This window comes from Suricata suricatta, chromosome 1 (assembly GCF_006229205.1).
Source record: "Suricata suricatta isolate VVHF042 chromosome 1, meerkat_22Aug2017_6uvM2_HiC, whole genome shotgun sequence".
Classification (NCBI taxonomy): domain Eukaryota; kingdom Metazoa; phylum Chordata; class Mammalia; order Carnivora; family Herpestidae; genus Suricata; species Suricata suricatta.
In genome coordinates this window covers 51,124,803-51,145,124 of record NC_043700.1, presented here as the reverse complement: position 1 = coordinate 51,145,124, position 20,322 = coordinate 51,124,803, and the positions used below count along the sequence as shown (strand labels likewise).

General features: G+C 36.4%; 1 protein-coding gene across 2 annotated transcripts in view; it reads right to left on the bottom strand.

Annotated features, from left to right (window-relative positions):
* The window catches only part of GLRA3 (glycine receptor alpha 3), a 178,151-nt gene that overhangs the window by 11,249 nt on the left and 146,580 nt on the right, over positions 1-20,322 (bottom strand). The window contains exons 8-9 of one of the 2 annotated variants that reach the window (XM_029948110.1): positions 5,002-5,145; positions 2,464-2,508 (exon numbers count right to left, since the gene is read on the bottom strand). In XM_029948110.1, coding sequence (XP_029803970.1) covers positions 2,464-2,508; positions 5,002-5,145 — 189 coding nt within the window. The remainder of the gene's footprint in view (positions 1-2,463; positions 2,509-5,001; positions 5,146-20,322) is intronic. The other variant, XM_029948188.1, reaches the window with a different exon arrangement.

Sequence of the window (20,322 nt, the reverse complement as noted above, 5' to 3'; positions counted from 1 at the left end):
ACACACACACACACACACCCATATGTGTGTGTGTGTGTGTGTGTGTGTGTGTGTGTGCCCTAAGACTATAGAGCTGAAAAACTGAACAGTTGAGAAAGAACAATTATTTGTTATTCCTGAAAGTCCCTTTGAGTTATTTTTGAAGTAAGACAGCATATAAATACACAAGTCAATAAAATAATTACAAGCTTTTGTACAGATAGTCAAAATGCAGTCAATGATACCTTTTCTTTCAAATTTTTGTTTAAATTCTAGTTAGTTAATACAATACTACTTTCAGAAATAGAATTTAGTTATTCATCACGTGCATATACACCCAGTGGTCATCACAAGAACCCTCCTTAATGCCCACAACTCATTTAGTCCATCCCCCAAGATGGACTCAGCAAAATATAAACTTGGTCGTTATTTCTCAAATCTAGAACTAATGATCCAATTTTATTTCATTTCATTTGAGTATATAAATAACAATGGACATACAGTAACAAGCAGGAAGACAGAGGTACTAGAATATAGTGTAAATATATTTTCTCTCAGCAAACCATTGCATCACTACAGTTGATGCAGAAGAAGCTATGTGAAATGCATTCAAGCAACCCCATTTCATCCATTTCTCTCAACAAATAACATGTATTTAGAAACATTTTGGGCACTCCTTTATAACCCTGCAGGACGAAAGTAACGCTATCACATGTGGGAAGAGCAACTTCTAACACTTTCATATCATGCACACGCCCACACATACACAGCACTGGGGGTAAGCGTCGATGACATGGAGCGGCGGGCACTCGGCACACAGCAGGCTATGACAGTGTGGGGTGGGGAAATTTGGGTACAAGAGCAAACTTGTATTCTTCCGCAGTAGACCAAAGAGTCACTCGCTCGTACATTAATAGAGAAAAAGTAAGATATGAGAGATTCCACACAATGCTAAGCCAATTCTGAACCAAGTTAAAAGTTTTTTAGGAATAATATTTACATTACTGTAAGGCCTCCTGTTGTGACCAACTTTTTACTTTGAGGCTGTTTTGTTTGCTTTGCCTATTCTGCCGATTCAGAGGGCTTGGAAAAACTATGTAAGCCAGTACTCATGAGAGTAAAGAACACTGGGTCAGCGTTTAGACTCATTTAGATTATGTTGATTTAAAGATTCCAATTGCTTAGACTGTTTCCAAGCAAAATACACAGTTTTTTTAAATGATAAATTCAAAGACTTGTCAAGTTGACAAAAATAGTTTTCAAAAATTCAAATTGATCGCCCTCCAAATTTGCACAATGATTGGAATATTATAAAGTAAATGGAAGTCATATAATTTCTAATGAATACATTCACATTATCATTTTGTTTATTTCTTAAACAGAAGTATTTAGAGATGGTTGCTGAGGTAAACCTAATTTTTCATTAGAGTTCTTTTTGCATTATTTTGTAAAGGAGTATTTAATTAAATATATTTTTATACTACAGTTCCTATAGGCATTAACTGCTTAATTACTAGGAATTTAAATATATTGTCTCCCAAAGAGGCTACTACTTGTGTTATGCAAATACAATGCAATTAATTTTTTTAATTTATAGTTAAGATAATTAAGTAAAAGTAATCGGATCAAGTGAAATTTTCTTCAGGGATGAAAAAATAAAGGAGATGTGGCTAGCTATGTTGGGAACAAATACGCAATTTTAGTAGAAAAATTAGCTTAATGATTACTACATAAGAAAATTTTTAGTAAGCGCTTTAAAATAACACAGGCTCCAGATACCTGCTAGGTCACTGAGAATCCTTCAATTGGATGAATATCACAGGTTTTCCTATTTGTTCATCAAACACTGTATCAATTCTTAACCAAGATGTGCAGCAGAATCATCTGGGGAGGTATTTTTAAATGCACTTTATTCCAGAAATTTTAGTTTCGTAGACTGGACTGCTTATGATTCCCTAGCCCAAATTCTTGGCTTGAGCATGTTTAAACTCCATCACTGAATGTTATATTATAGGCAGCCAAGTCAAGCAACACTGTACAAAGCATTTTACTTTTGCCTTATTTTTAGGTCTCTATTTTCTGACAAGAAAGGGCTGCATTTAGAACTTCTTTGTACAAATAAATTTTCCTTTAATTTTTGGAATGAATTTTGTCAAAACAAATGACTACTTCCTTCATGGAGTGTATTAGAAGATTATATGCGTTATTTCTGTTTAACATGTATTTAAAAATCAGTTTGGCCCACCAAATAACTCAGTTGGTAAGATGAAGGATGATATTTAAATATCTTTTTACTGAGTGAAGAAAGACAAATGAAATTTGAAAAAGAGAATATACATAACTGAAGGGGGATCGTGGTTGTTTGGATTTAAATATACAAGGGGCTATGTTTCCCCACCAAACACTGCCTGGGTGCAGAATATGCTGTCTGCTTTTTTACTGATAACCACATTCCTCTACTTAGAGTTAAGAAAGTGAATTTACCGTGTCTGAGAAACGGTAAAACTTCTCCAATGCAAAAGCTTCTGTCTGTGGGAAGGTAAAGTGGACCAAGAGGGATTGAGAAACCAGAGAATCAAATCATATATGAGTAAATATAATTGCACAATTGGTTTTAATTCCATATATCATTTTCACATACACAGTAATCGATTTTCACATATGCAAGGTATGCAACCCACAAAGTTTGAAATGAACTAAAAAAAGGCTATTTTTTTTCTTGCACTAAATCTCAGTTACATTACTTGCTCCCTGTATATTTCAACTGGTCATTAGAAAATAATAAGATGCTACTATTTGTGCATTTCCGTGTTTTCCCAGAGAACCACTCTCTAGAAAAATTAATCTTGCTATCTTTTTGTGAACTAAAGAATAATGGGCTACAGTATGTAACCTGATATTCTTATACATAGTAAAATTAAAGAGCCGCTTTGGCAGGATAATTCTTTTTAAGAAGGAACCAGAATTGAGCATCTGGAGTTACAATACAGTCTATCATGTTACCCGTGGGACACTACGGCTGTTGGATGTGTCGTAGGTGTGAAGATGCCTGAGCTCTCAGCCCTCATCTGGATACACGTACTTATACTTCTCAGCATCTGGCTGATGTATTTTATTTTATTGAATGTTTATTTATTTTTGAGAAAGAGAGACAGAGTGTGAGCAGGGGAAGGGGCAGAGAGAGAGGGAGATATAGAATCTGAAGCAGGCTCCAGGCTCTGAGCTCAGTCAGCACAGAACTCAATGCAAAGAGGGGCTCAAACTCACAAACCATGAGATCATGACCTGAGCCGAAGTCGGACACTTAACCGACCCAGGGGACCACCCAGGGTCCCCTCTGGCTGATACAATTTAAATTGTATAGAAAGGAGGAGAGAGGTAGAGAAGTGGAAATTAAAAGTGAGAAAGCAAACCAAAATGAGAAGAGGAAATAAGTATTACTTTACTTTATATTAATATTAGAAGGAAAAATGGTCTTTATCAGTTATTTTAAAAGGAAGGAAAAAACAGAAGCTTTACCCTTATGACAGAGAGTTTTTCTGTCCTATGAGAGTGTTTCAGCCAGTGCCAGAGAGGAGAACAAGTAGGCAGTAGGGAGGGAGAAAGTAGAAGAGGAAAGAGACAGAAAGAGAATGAGAAAAGGTACAAGGATATGGGTGTGAGGGGGAGAAGGAGATAAAGAAAAGTTTATCTCCCCATCAAAATGTGTTTCAACATATATATATATATATATATATATATATATATATATATATATATATATATGCTTTTATTTCCATAACAATTTGATCAAATATAAGCTCAAGCGCTCTTTTTGTCTGATGTGTTGCACAGAGAATCACAATCCCAATGTTCCTTCCATGCTATTCTGAATTGGGTATTAATGATGATTTGGGGGAGTCAATTAGACATGACTGAATACACTAGTATGTTAGAACATGTTTACTGCTCAGTACTGAGAGATCTTGGGCTCAGGGCTTTAAAATCTTCATGAATATATAAATTACAGCAAATAATTCAGAAACTATAAGGAATCCTTAAAAAAATTAAATCCTTTCAACATCCTTAAAAAATTGCACACTTTTGGAACCAAACTACTCCATTGAAAATTTGAACGTTTTGACTTAAATATTCTAATATATTGGATTCTAGACACAGTTTTTCCTGTGCATACAACCTTGACATTTCTCTATTGCATATGAGTCCATTTGCTTTTAAATGTCAGATGGCATGTTCACATTAAAAGAAGTAAACTCATGGATATGCTGGTCAAAAGAAACTTTCCCTTACAGAAAAGCAAAGGAGGTTGATTAAACGTATGTGCATATAACGAGAGATGACATTACAAGTCTTAATAGAGGGGAATGACCCCATTCTGCACATCCAAATTCAATTATGAGATTTCTTCTATAACTCCCTGTGGTCTCCTAATGTAGTTCTAAATACAATTTCTTCTGAGTTTCATTTAACAGGTGTAGTCAGGCAAAAATAGCACTTTCTTGTGTTTCCCATAGAGCTTCAGAATAAGTAACTTAAAAACATGAAAGTATGCATAAACAAGGGATCACATAGTTTCACATGAACACCATAGCATTAATAAATAGATAATGGTTTATGAAAGCAATTAAATGAATTAGTTTGATAAAAGGAACAACTTTAATAGTTATATTTGATGACATGTTAAGTAAGACCATCCATAAGATCCCCACCTTACAAGTAAGAAATGATATATTTTGTTAATAGAAGCAGAAAATGGTGTTGTTCCAGGAAATACATTAGAAAGAAGTTGATAAATTTCTCATGTCACCAGTTATGTTGTGTAACTTAGACCTAGATTGTCACCATTTTCTCCCTGAAGCTATTTTTGACAAATCCAGTTTTGACTGGACAAAACTAAAGGAATATTCATATGATTTACTCCTCAGCCTTCATTTCCTCTCTGTGCCACTGTATTAAATGTAACAAATTTACTTCCCAGTGAAAATTGGTTTCCCAGTGAACCCAACACATTTAATCACCTACCTTATTCTTTCTCTTTCGCCGAAATCTCAGAAGTTCTTTATGTTGTCTAGATACAAAATTTACAGCTGCGTATTCCAGAAGTGCTGAAAACACAAAAAGGAGGCATACTGCCATCCAAATATCAATAGCTTTGACATATGAAACCTGACCGAGAGAGAAAGAGAGAGTGAGCAAATTGACTTGTACTGTTGTTTCCACTGAGCGCAAAACTGAATGTGTGATTCTAAATTGTGCTATTTATGTCATTTTGAAAAATATAGGAATAAGACTAATACTTCTTAAACTTAAGAAACATTTTTCCAGAAATTAATTTTGCAAGTTTTTATATTATTGATACATTAAAACTTATGTATGCTTTGCTAAAGTTTGTTGTCAACTGAGGCACAAGACCAAACATATGATGGAGACAAAATAAGTTGGAAATGTCATTTTACCTTCAGTGTAGTTTGGAATAATGCTTGAAAAAAGTATAAACAAACTTTGAAATATAGATAGTACCATTTATCTGTTAGTTCCATTTTTCTCCATTATTTTTTTTACTTTGAAATAATTTTAGCATTAACAAACATGTTGAAGAAAGAGTAAAAAACATAAAAAAAACCTTCCAATTTCTCCAGTTGTTAATATTTGGCCAAACGTCAAATATATTTCTATCTCTCTATCTTTATTATTTATGGCTTTTTTTGAGCATGATGCCTCGTACCCTAAAATACTTATGTGTATTTTCCAAAAGAAAAAGACAACCTCTTCCTACATAACCCTAGTACACCCCCAAAATCAGATTCATGTTAATGAAACACTACCATCTAATCCACAAACCCATTCTCATTTCAGCAATTGTCCCAATAATGCCCTTTTTAGCAGAAAAACATTTTTCCTTCCAATCCAGGATTTAATCTAGAATTATATGCTGCCTCTTGGCATCAGATCTCTTCAGGCTTCAGTGAGGAACATTTTGGTCAGTCTTTTCTTGACTTCTGTGACCTTGATATTTTGGATAAGGGCAGACAGGATATTTTTTTAATGTCTCCCACTTTTGGCTTATCTGATGTTTCCTTACTTTATACTCAGGTTATGAGATTTTAATAGAAACAATGGTGCCCTGTTCTTCAAGTGTACCGTATCAGAAAGCACTCAATGTTGATCAGTTGGCTAAGGTACAGTCTACTACATCTCTCGAGTATAAAGTTACCAATTTCTTTTGGGTAAATCACTATGTTCTTATCCATTAAATTCATCCATTAGACATTGATGATTTTTGTCTGAATCAATTATCACAACAATGATTCCTACATTTGGATTTTACATTTATTAGTTAGCATTCTACAGTAAGGAAAGCTTCTGTCTCCCACATTATTTATATCAGTATAGACAAGTAATGATTTTGTTCAATGCATTATCATGCATTAACATCACTACTTTGATGCTCACATTATACAGATTGGGTCAGTAGGAGCCCCTAGATGTTAGGCCATGCATCCTTTTGGCAAGTCTCCATCATGATTTGGGTACTTTCTCACTTTCTGGCATAAGGCATTCCAGACACATCTGTAATTTCTTGTTCCAGTATTTGATTGAGTCATTTCTCCAAAAATCCTTTTTTTACTGAAGAATGGCTTTTGGAAACAAAGGATCTGGGTACTGGGTGTGCTCACTATTTCTATAACTACTTAATAAATAAAATATATTTATTATGTATAATTATAATATATAACAATATAGAATACATAATAACTATCATTATATATGTAACATATATGTAATATGTCTGTTTATCATCTATCTCTATATCTATCATTTATCTGTCTACATATAAAACATGAATTCACACTGGCATCTCTAATTCCAATTAAATATGACAGGGTTCATTCTAGCTTTCGCTCTTTTCACTGAAGTAACACTTTATCTGGCAGTGACAAGGTTGTCTCTAATGATTTTTAACATATATTTGAAGAGTCTCCTTGTATGTAACTAATACCCTAATTCTGCTGGCCACCTCCAGCCTGAGCCCCATTAATCCCAGATGCTTTACTGGCTCTGGCGTCACATCCAAAGTCCCCACTGGCTGCCTTGGTCCTGACCATGTATGTCCTTGACCCATGGGCTCTGGTCCTGCCCACCTGAGCCAGCCTCGCTGACTCAGACCCTGACCCACAGGGTCTTTCTGTCTTCTGCCACCTCAAAGGTAAGAAAGAGAATGTAAAGAAAGGCAAATGAAAAAAATAAAAAGAACAGAGAAATCTAAAATTTAATCCTATTTTAATAGGAAAAAAACACAAAAATAAGTGAAACAAGGAAAGTAGAAAGGAAGACATTTGTCCCTATTTCCTAGAAACAAATTCATACAGACCAAAGATCTTTGGAGGGAACAAGTCAGTAACCTTTAAGAAACTGCTTTAATTTTTCTTTCAGCTTAATGGGACAGTGATTTGAGGATGTACTTGAACAAATATCTCTGTATATGTCAGGTGCTTAAGGATGAAAACTTTATGTAAGTTTTCGTATCTTTTCTTATCGATATGTGTCTGTATTACACACAGTGTTGTATGATGAAAGCAATTATCAGTAAAATAATCAGCTGTTGTGCCATGAGCATGAGACAATTCATTTTGTTAGATACCTCAGACACATCAATTAGATGTGGGAAAAAATAATCTCTCATTTGCCAGAAATTAGATTAAGAATGAAAGATATTTATGTGAAGTATTTTTTTTTACATTCTTCCTGAGAAATGGATATTACCTAGAACTTTGCTTCCCCACTGATAGAAACAAATGTCTCTTCCCTAAAAAGACGTGGATCCAGGAAAGCAGAAATACAAACTAGATGTAAGCAAAGACACACTAACTACTTCTTGGAACTCAATTTTATTTTAGGGATTAAAATCTTATGCTTTAGAAATTTGACTGTTTCTATGCTGCCTGTCTAGTCTATATTTTTCTTTCTTCGTTCTTATCTAGTGATGTTATTTTTTTCAAATGTCAACATTTGCAAATCTTGATCAAATTTAAGTTGTGGTTTGAAGGGGGGGAAGTCTATGATGGGGAGAGCTCTCAACAATACAGTGAAGAAAACCTTCTCTCCTACCTTTCTCAGTTGGCCTTTTAGGTCTCAGACTAGACTTTCCCCAAGTCTGGTTCAGAATCCCATGGCACTTGTGCCTAACTGAACACACTGCACTGTAATCATCTATTCTTGTTCTCTTTCTATTTAGAATCTCTGTGGGCAGATAATGTCTTTGAGTTATTCACCACACAATCATGTTCGGCATGTGTGCACATAGTTGCTGAATAAATGGACAGATAAATGAAGGTGTGAAATGTTAAAATACAAGGGGAAAATGAATCACAGATGATGATTCATGTGGAGATTCACTTTCTGAAGTTATATTTTGATAATTTCTTGAGATGGAATAATTATCTTTTAAAAAGATGTCATTTTGGCAGTGCCTGGGTGGCTCAGTTGGTTAGGCATTCAACTTTGGCTCACATCATGACCTGATGATCTGTGAGTTCTAGCCCCACATCAGGCTGTGTGCTAATAGCTAGCTCAGAGCCTGGAGCCGGTCTTTGGATTCTGTGTCTCCCTCTCTCTCTGTCCGTCCCCTGCATATGCTATCTCTCTCTCAAAGATAAATAAAAACATTAAAATTGTGTTATAAAGAGGTCATTTCTTGACACTTACAATAGTGTCAACCCACATATGAAATATGCCATCAAGGGGGCCCTCAATATATCCTCCTCTGTCTTTTTTTTTAAATAGTTTATTGTCAAATTGGTTTACATACAACACCCAGTGCTCCCCCCCATAAGTGCCCTCCACCATCACCGCTACCTCTTTTCCCCCCTCCCCCTTCCCCTTCAACTCTCAGTTCATTTTCAGCCTTCAATAGTCTCTCAAGTTTTGTGTCCCTCTCGCTCCCCAACTCTCTTTCCCTCTTCCCCTCCCCCACGTCCTCCATTAGGTTTCTCCTGTTTTCCTGTTAGACTTATGAGTACAAACATATGGTTTCTGTCCTTCTCTGCCTGACTTATTTCGCTTAGCATGACACCCTCAAGGTCCATCCACTTTGCTACAAATGGCCATATTTCATTCTTTCTCATTGCCATGTAGTACTCCATTGTATATATATACCACATCTTCTTGATCCACTCATCAGGTGATGGACATTTAGGCTTTTTCCGTGTTTTGGCTATTGTTGACATTGCTGCTATGAACATTGGGGTACATGTGCTCCTATGCCTCAGCATTGCTGTATCTCTTGGGTAAATCCCTAACAATGCTTTCTTACACTATACACAAAAATTAACTCAAAATGGCTCAAGGACCTGATGTGAGACAGGAAACCATCAAAACCCTCGAGGAGAAAGTAGGAAAAAACCTCCTAGACCTCCACCACAGCAATTTCCTACTCAACACATCCTCAAAGGCAAGGAAAACAAAAGCAAAACTGAACTCTTGGGACTTCATCAAGATAAAAAGCTTCTGCACTGCAAAGGAAACAATCAAGAAAACTAATAGGCAACCGACAGAATGGGAAAAGATAGTTGCAAATGACATATCAGATAAAGGGCTAGTATCTAAAATATACAAGGAACTCACCAAACTTCACACCCACAAAACAAATATCCTCCTCTATCTTAAGTGTGACTTCTAGGCAAAGACAGGTACACCCTCATTTTATTCCAGTGCTATACTAAGTATCCAATTGTTTATAGAATATAGATTTAAACCTCATGAGTTCTACAATTTGCCAGAAATCTTTGGCTGCCCTCAAATACATACTGCCCTGGAAGATATAATACCGATTTCAAAAATGCTGTCTCAAGCTACACCATTCCTGGAAGAATATGACTCATAAACTATGTGCTCATTCTTTAACAATCTGAGTCTATAATGATGTGAACCAGAGATAAATCAGAAATTTAATTTCCATATTAATTCGATGAATATTTCCAAAGACAATAGAGATATGTAAACATCATTTATGCCTGCCAGGGTTCTGCTTATTGTGAACAGCTCCTGAGTGTTGAGCCTTAACTGCTTACTTTTCTCATTCTCTTCTGATCCCCTTCACCAATTTCAACTCTTTTTCTCCTCTTCCACCCTCACTGCCCATCTGAGCACAGCAAACTCAGGACCTGGGAAGTTTGGAATTCTAGGGCTAGTAACTAAAATATGGACAGTAGTTCTTACTCCGAAACATGCACAACATATGCATGGCATACAGCACAGCTCATGTGATTCAGAATTATCATCTTCTTTCCACCCTCTACTGGTTGCTGTCCCTTGGGACAGTCTTATACAATCCAGAGGGAGTACATTCCTCTGAACCACCTTGTCAACGGTCCCGATGTCCAATGTGTTGTTGGAACATGATTCAATTTTATTTCCTTGATATTACCCCTTGAATAGAAAAGTATGAGAAAATGAAACCTAAACATTTACTAATTAAATGTACCAGTCAAAAAGACCTTTGTCCTGGAGACCCATACTTCAAAGCCACTGTACTGAAGATTGCTTCCTTCCTGGAGCCTACTCTTCTCAGGGCTCCCATGACCCATGTTCTTCAGGTTTCTCTCCCTCTGCTCTACTGCACTCTTTTGGGGGCCTTTCCTCCTCATTCTGAGCTTCTCAGGGATATAGTCCAGCCACTGTTCTATTCTAACTTTGAAGTTTCTCACTAATCAGCCTCATCCATTACCATGAATTCAATCCATCTGTGCTCATGGGCCTCAAGTCTCACTTGCTGACTAGACCACCCTCTAGCCAGGTTTCTTACTTTTTTGGATGTCCCATGCACCTCAAATTTACTCTGACTAAAAACAAAAGCTATGGAGTACTTGGATGACTCAGTCAGATGAGTATACGACTCTTACTTTTGGTTCAGGTCATGATCCCAGGGTCGTAGGACTGAACCCCATGTCAGGCTCTGCACTGAACATGGTGCCTGCTTAAGATTCTCTTCTTCCCTCTTTCTCTGCCCTTGCCCCCTGCTCTCTCTCTCTCTCAAATAAAAAAATAAAAACAACAACAACAACAACAACAACAACAACAACAACAGCTATGAATCTTTACCAGAGTCTGCCAAACAAACAGGACTGCCACCTCCTCCTCATTGAAAGGCTATACTCTGAAGTTGTTCATACCCACACTAGGAGTCTTCTTGTTCTCTCATATCAGAGACCCAGCCCTGTCAATTATACTTTCTTTCAATTTCTCAAATTTATTATTTTCTGTCCTTCCTGCTTCCATCCCATTGATCTCAACTACAATAATCTGTTCTTCAGTCCCTCAACTCTATCCTTGACATAACAAGAAGAGATTACTTCTAAATGCAAAGCCATGTCTCCTTCCACTTAAAACTCTTCCTGGGCTTTCAGTTATTTAAAGGCTCAAATCTATTTTAGGACAAGCCCTTCATGACTGGCCCATACTTTACTTCTCTGGTCACATGCATTCAACCATTTTGTTTTTCATCCAACCTTTATTGAACACCATTGATGTGCCCAAGTTCAGTTCTTAGTATGTAGTTACAGAGATGAGCAAGGTAAATAAACTCTGTCTTTATTGGAAGTTATATCCAAATTGGAGAAATCAGACAATAAAAACAGAGAGATAATTTAAAAGAAATGCAACAGAGAAACCACAATGGGGTAATGGGGAGAGAAGGACAGGGTGAAGAGAGCTATGTTAGGGGGATGGTCAGTGAAGGCCTCTGAGGATTGCTATTTTCCATCTTATGCCACTTTTTACTTGTTTATTATGCTCTAATTATACTTCCCTTTCATATTTTGTAATCTGAAAGCAATTGACAAACTTCATTTTGCCTCAGCAGCTTTTCATCCCTCTTATTCCTGTCTGGAATACTCCTTCTTTTGAGTATCCTTCAGGTCTCAGCTTAGAGAAAACATTCCTAGGGAAACCTTCTCTAGATGTCCAGACTGGGAGCCTTTCTCTCTTTTCTACTTCCCTTTTCCTTATAGAAACCCTATCCCAGACAACTTATTACAATTGTAATTTTATCTATTTGTAGGCAAGTCCTACGGGATGACTGCTGGCTAGCACCACTTGAACATTACTTATTTAGTTAATTATTCTATTCTACCATCTCCAAGTGCTTTCTATTTTTCAAACACTTTGCTTAAGGGGATACCAAAATGAGTATGTTCTGAAGAATTTCAGTGTGAAATATCTATACTGAGATTCTAACTAACTGTGTCTAAGCAGACATCAAATAATTCATCTCATTACTGACCTAGCTCCACTCTACTGACATTATCTATTTATCTATGTATCTTTCTCCTTCTAGGTTAATATATCCCATAAGCTAAGACAAAGGCCATGTCTTATTCATCTTGGTATTTCTAGGACCAAGACCATGTTCATCATACTATGCATTCTCAGGTCATGTTGAATTGATTCCATGTCACATGAAATGACTTCAAATGGTCATTTATTATTAGAGAAAAGATTATAATATGTAACGTGCCAGTAGATGTTTTTAGTAGTGTCCATAGAACTACTGAATCTTCCTGCTGTCTACAAATAACACTTTTAATCCTCACAACCACTGAAGGAACTTTTCCCATTGTAAAGATGAGACTTAGGCACAATAAAGTAACTTGCTTAAGTAAAGTAACTTGTCTCATAGCTACTGTTATGGACTGAATATGTCCTTTCAAAATTCATACACTGAAATCTAACCCCCAAGGTGATGGTATTAGGAAGGGGGGCCTTTGGAAGATGATTAGGTTGTAAGGGCAGAACCTTCATGAATGAGGTTAGTGCCCATGGAGAAAGGGTCCCAGAGAGCTCCTTGTACCATCTACAGCTAGTAGCTAACGGACCACCATCTATGAACCAGGAGGAAGGCTCTTACCAGACACTGATTCTGCCAGTGTCTTGATCGTGGACTTCTCAGGCTCCAGAACTATGAGAATAAACATCTATGTTCTTTATATCATCTATTCTATGGTCTTCTGTTATAGGACCTTGAATTGACCAAGATAGCTACCAAGCTGCAAAGCCAGATTTGAATACAACTTCACTGGCTCCAAAGCCCACAAACTTAACTACTATTTTATATCATCTAGTTTTTAGTCAGCTTCTTTTTAGGCTACCATTGCATATCAACTATTGCAAACCCACTAAATAGGAATACTCTCTGCACTTCAGTATTCCAGCCTCTTTAACTTTACCTGATAGTTGAGACTGAAATCAGTATGCAAAATACATATTTTGTAAGGTCCTCTCTATATGCTGGTTCTGATTCTAAAATCTGACTAACAACTTCCTAGCAAACAATGCAGAAAAAGAGACATGAGCATTGTATTTACCACATAAAAACACACCAGTTGCTCTGAAGAAACAAAACCAGATCTGGAAAACATTTTATCTTCTGAAATGCAATGAAAGTTCCCTCAACAACATCTTAACACTAATTAAAATGAAATGTTTTTACGAGCAGGGAAACCATTGTCCGTTTGTGGTAATCTAAGAAGAGATCAGTTTAATAAATTATTATTTGAGTATGCAGAGCTAGGGTACTGCAAGGCCTTGTCTTTCTCTTTCTAAAAATGTTTTATAATGTAAGGAAAGGAATATAAGAATCACTATGTTCTATAGACTTCTTATGTCAGTTTTTTTTCCAGAAAAATTATACATTCATTATACTTTTAATGTTATCATTAGAAAATAGAGCCTTTTTTGTGTCCTAAATATATATTATATACTTAAATATATATTATATACATAAATATACTATATACATATATACATGCATATATGCACACATACATATGTATGTATATATATATACATATATATACACATAAAAATTGGATTTTATCATTATCAGTCATCCTGGCTATAAAGACTAGAATCAAATGAATCAAATCTCCTTGACGCTGGAGAGCAATCATGCTCTGGGAGTTTGTCTAAGTGTGAACTTCTCTATATCTACCCTTCCAATGATGCAAGAAAGTAGGCATAAGGATTCAAGCTAGGATATGACACAGTAAACAACAATCCCCAAATATCACTAGCATGAAACAAGGAACAATAAAAGACACTACATGTCCACTTTGAATTATATGGTGACTCTTGCCACTGTCAGTCTTACTGTGACCTCAGCTGAAAGGGCGATTACTATCTGGAACATTGGCAGCAGCAACAGTAGAGGAAAACCAGGCACTGATGGGTCTCATGTTTGCTAACAAATACTCCAGGCCTGCAGTGGCACAGGTCACTATGTTCAAAGCTCATTAGCCAGCACTACTGATGGACAGCCCCTACAATAGAAGTAAGAGTGCAATCTTACCGTGTGCCTGGAAGGAAGAGAAAGCCAGCACGAGTGGCAGAGGGAGTAGGGGTGGAAAGATTTCCACTATTTTTATTTCTGAAACAAAAACAGGGATTCCTACAGGTACAGGATTGAGGGCAGTGTGGATTATGATCTGATCACAGTTTATGATACCTCCATAGAGAACTTCAGCAGCTTTGTTAAAGAGCAAAACTCACAGCTTTATTGAAAAAAAAGCTACTAACTAATTAAAGTATGGCTGGCACAGAAACAGAAATCTTCCTTGATCTCCAGCTGAAAATTACCTCAAACCTTAGTGTCAGGTCAGAATTCAGTAAAATCAATTGTGACAGGACATAGACAATAGAGTCCAGGTAGCATTCTGACGCACTAACTTCATCTAGGACAGAGGGTAGATTGGCCAGCTGGTGGAAAGTAAAGACAGGCAGACTGCAAGCCAAATTTAGGCATGGAAATAGGTTTGCCTGTGCCACACAGTGCCTCCACAAAGAAAAACAACATCCTTCTAAGTATGGAATGCACCTCCCAGTTAACCATAGTGCTCATCCCTCCCCCTTAATAACTATACCAGAATGCTTTGTGGTTAACTTATTTGTGCCTATGCCCTCTGAAGCCATCTGATTTTGTGTGCTCACATTCAGAAGAATAGATGACCTGCATACATCTCAGACAACCCTTCCTAAATATATTGACTTTTACCCTAGCTTGTGGTGAGATTATTAAGTAGCAGCAACTTTAGAACACATTTCTTTACGAGTTCATCGGGTGAGTTGTATTGTAAGTATGGCACCGAATGGTATAGTCAGGAAGACTGCCGAGATACATGCCTTTACTTTATTCCACACAGAGGTGCTTGAAAGGATTGCCTCCTGGGACTGGTAATGGGACTAGAATCACAGATGACAATGCATTAGTGGGTTAATACTGATTAGACTATAACCCAGACTACTTATTTATAGTAAATTATAGTTATTAAATTATAACCCAGACTACTATTAGTCAATAGTTTCTAGAAATAGAAGTTTAAAATGCATTTGCAAGCCACACACTTAAATCTAAGAATAAGAAATTGATTAAACCAGAACCAGGAGTTAGAGTCACAAAATCTCATACAAACGAACATGGTGGCACTCCAGGGAAGGGAAGAGAAGGTAGATTCTCCAACAAATACTTGAGGGTGAATATTTTGTCAATTCTCTTCCCAATCTAAGTTTGCTTTTTTCCTGTTTATTGATTGATTGATTGAGAAAGAGACAGAGCAAAACATCGCAGTGTATTGCTTTTGATTAGTTAAAATAGACCTTTCATTAGGGTGATTTTTCTCCCTGTAATGGCAGTCAATCCTGGTGGATACTCCCAGTTCCTCAGAATTGTCAAGTAAACTGTGATGAACAGTTCTGGCCATGGAACCAACAAATGACTCAAGCATCCAACTAAGTGCTTTTCTACTGAGATACGCTGAAAGATTTCCTGCCTGTGTCATGGCTTTTTTCCTGGGAGTTTTATTTCAGATCACACTGACTATTCCTTAATCTTGGTTTTGTAAAGTCCAAGTTGTGGTATATTTGATACCACATTTCTCCCTGGTGTAAAACCTGTATAAGAACTTTGCATTTTGTAATTTTTATAGGAAAAAACCTTAGTCTCAAAATAATTTTGAGCTTCTTTTAAGACCCAAGGTAAGAGAGAGACAGAAATAAGAACAAAGGAAAAGAATACACACTGTTTTATAAACAGCTGTTAAAGGAGTATGAAGTGGATATTGGAAAAGTAAAAGAATCTGTCTGGAAGACTGTCTTCTTGGAACACTAGGCAGTGAATCGCACAGCATAAGATTTTGTGTGTGAACTTTGCCATTTAGCATCCTGGCAAGCCACTCCCAAGGCCTAGTCTAACTGATGTTGCATTCATACTGATTATGACCCTTGGAACACTTAAAAAATGAATGATGCTTCAAACGTAATATTTTTTTTCCAAATAAAGGTTTTTATTTTAAGAGATGAAATCATAATATAGCAGAGCTGCATCATTTCCTAAGTAATGGACTTGGCCAATCCCTCTAGTCACTAGATAAGAAAAGTGCAATGAAAAAGGCGGAGGGATTTTGGAAGGTCATCTAGTTATCTCTGACTTCTGCTTCTGTTATGGGAGTTTTTCCATCATCCCTTATCCAGAGTTAGGCTGTTATGTTTAACATTTAAATGAAACTGTAAAATCTAGATAGCAGTGGGAATGCTTCTTAGGTGTATGCTGTTAGTTACCAACATTTCTTAATATATTGTCTCTTTTAACTGATCAGTTAAGGTTGATTATACCTGTGACTTCTTTCTCCTCTGTATTTTTGTACTGGAGGCTCTGTGTTTCTATAATATTATCTTTGGTTTAACCATATACCTTCCCCCTTTTTTCTCTGATGTCTAAGATCTTAATTTACAATTTCATACAGGAATTATAAAGACAGAGAAAACCTGTGAGTTGCTTAACCACACTGACTTGGGGACCACGTTCTTTATTCCACTGGTGAGAGGGAGTTTTACACCCATTTTTATCGGTCTGGAAGATTTGTGGTATGATTCTAGGATATCTGTGAATGTGGAAGAAGGAATTATGAAGACATTACTTGGGTAAAATTGTCTCAATTTGTTTTGCTTTTTAATTTAGTTCAATGCCAAAGCCATTGCATTTTATCACTTTTTAAATTTAAATTTTGTAATTTGATTACATGCTTTTCCATACCTGTGTCATCAGATTTAAAAATTTATGCAGTGGCTCTGTTTCTACGTCACTTATCAGGGGACATGCTGTTACTTGATACTTTTCAGCTTAGGGAGATCTAGTGAGTCAAGTAAATGTAAGTTTATGTTAACCAGGTAAATATGGTTCTAAGAGTAAATGTAGAACCAATGATACCTATCAATTTCAATCCTTCTTAGTATAGCATCTACCTTATGTTTAGGAATTATCTGTGTATAGATAATACATAAAACATTAATAAAATTAGATGACACACATGCATTATATTCTGCAATTTTTAACAAAAAAGATATGAAGAAATGATTCTTTTGTTTTCTATGCTTTTTTTATTTTTTCTCTTTTCCTTAGGTTTGTACTATGACACCAAATTATCAGTGTACTTGATACATTTACAAAAATAAATGTACTGCTTGCCTCAGATATTGTATTGTATCTTGAATATAGTTGCTAATGAGGTGTTGGATGGCTCAGTCAGTAAGGCATCCAGCTCTTGGTTTTGGCTCAGGTCATAACTCTTACAGTTCGAGAGTTGAGCCCCACATCAGGCTCCATGCTGACAATGTGAAATGTGCTTGGGATTCTCTCTCTCTCTCCCATTCTCTCTGCCCCTCCCCTGCTCACTCTCCATTTCTCTCTTTCAAAAAATAAATAAATAAACTTTAAAAATTTAAAAATAGCTAAATAAGCAAATATAATTGTTAAATTTTTGTTGCATTAATACATTAACAATAAACCTGCTTGAACTATATTTGTACTGAACTTGGTTGAAGTAATTTTAGTTAGCCATATTTTGAACAAATATTGGTATGTTGCATTCAAATGGTGAGGACCAAAGCATTACTGACAGTAACAGTTATTTGCTATATTAACGGATGACTACACAGTCCCCTCTCCCTCATTTATTTCATTACTAGCACTTACCACTTACTGTCCTTCATTTTTTTTAAGTTTGTTAATTTATTTTGAGAGAGAGAGTGAGAAGCATAAGCAGAGGAGGGGCAGAGATAGAGGAAGAAAGAGAATCCTATGCAGTCTCCCTGCTGTCAGTGCAGAACCTGATGAGGGGCTCGATCTTACAAGAGATCATGACATGAGCTGAAATCAAGAGTCAGACACTTAACTGACTGAGCCACCCTCGTGCCCCAGAAACTTAAGTCTCCTTTAAAACTTCATTTTTTTTATAGAAGAATGAGAACTAATTAGATAAGAACACAATAGTGAGTATAAATCCTCTAGTTTTCTTTTCATCCCTATCTTTTCAATGTAATTTCACATACAGACCTTTGTGTGCCCACACAACTATGGTATCCAAATAAAAATATAGTAAAAACTAAATAGAAAAGCTATGTTTGTTATAGCTTCTAAAACCAATATTTTTAGTACACTATATGGTAGATACTTCCAATATTTAATTTTTTCAGTAACTTGATGATTCCCAAGTGGAAAAATATGGTTATACACAAAAGTAATTATGTGAATTTTTACATTCTTTTTAGAAAGATATGATAAAAATAACTAACTCTCTTGGTTTTCAAGTTTAGACTGAGTACTAAGTAAATGTTTAAAAGTTCTTGTCTTTAAATATCTGCACGATATTTACTCAGTAAACACATATCTTATACTGACTCAGGCTCTCAGGATAGAACTATAAAAGATCTTTTGTTCTCTCAAAAAACTACTTCTGAGATAAATAGCTTTTAGTGCAGAATTTGAGATTTTCAAAGGCTACAGGCTTCTGAGCTTCTGTGAAATATTTAATTAACAATCCACCTTTGAAATTTCAAGTGTTTATCATTTTCTAGCATTTAGTGCTCTGCTCCAAATGAGATGGCCGTAGTGGTGAGGGAAGAGTGGGAGAAATTCACATAGAATCTTCCAGGAATTCCTCACTCTTTCCTCTCTCCATCCCAGTTTCTCCTCTTGTTTTCTTGAGTACTTACTAATATGGCAGAGACAAGTCTAGGAAAAGAGACAGAAAGTTTTAACAAATCATTGTCCCTAAGGTAGAGAAGATTATTTGTTGATGATCCTTTTTTCCTCCTTTCCTGTTCAAGGATACCCCGTGGGTGGAGTCCCCTCTCCCACACCCATGACTTGGGTTTGGCTATGAGACTTGGTATGACTTACAAAATGAGGACAGAAGTCACTATGTGTCAGTTCTGAACAAAAGCATGGCAAGTTTCTGCTTGCCTTCCTGCTTTCCTATATTCCTCCATGAAAAAAGCATGCTACCCCTACCTACAATCCCAAAATGGGGAGACACAGGAAGCAGAACCTACCCCACAGCTTAGATCCAAGCCCACCCAGGTCAGCCAATCTCAGACACACCCGGAAGAGAGTCACAGGCAACTCACAAGTCTGTGAGCAAGAATAAATGTGGCAAACCATTGAGACTTGGGGATTGGTTGTTATACAAAATAACTGCAACCTAACTATATTGAAATAGTTAGGGACCCTAAGACTGTATGTACTAAGAGCTAGGGTTGGCTGAAGTTGGAGTCTAGAGATTCTTTGGCTTCTGCCTAGCTTGTGTCTGGGTATGTGTGGCTGGGAGGGGAGGGGGTGTATCTATATACACCTGTCTGTTTAACATGTTATCTTCAAATACCTCTGTTATGACAATAAGTTTGAAACTCATTTTTAAAAGACTAATCTAGGGTGTGCATGGTAATATTTGTGTACTTCTGCAGATGATATAAAACAGAAATTACATAACAAAGCTGGACCTTTCCTGGTCCCAATGAAAGAGAATGAGAAAGGGACAGGAGTAAGATTGCGAGAGGAAATAACTGATCTTTGGAAGCAGGAAAGGAAGAGTAAGGTGTACATAATACTGCCGTAGAGCTGAGATCTTCCCAGAGTTCCCTAGTGCAGATCCTTGCTAGAACCTATAGTTTCCAAATTAAAATTATATTTTGTCCCTTCTACCAATTTTCTCTATGCTGATCCATCTCTATACTTAATAAAAAGATAAGTCCCTCAGTGCCAAGATTTTAACTGGGTATTAGTATAAATTAAATATATACTCAAAAATAATTAAATGATTAATACTATCTTCTCTTTCACCTCTGATTAAACCAAGGTCTTCTGGGGAAGATTGCTTTTCCACATCTAAAAAAAAATCACAAAATGTTGGGATCCCTAAGAGCTTGGGAGTAGTGTTTTAAGGTGAGTGGGTCTTGCCTTTAATTAAGCTGTCTATTCCATGCGTGTGTGTGTGTGTGTGTGTGTGTGTGTGTGTG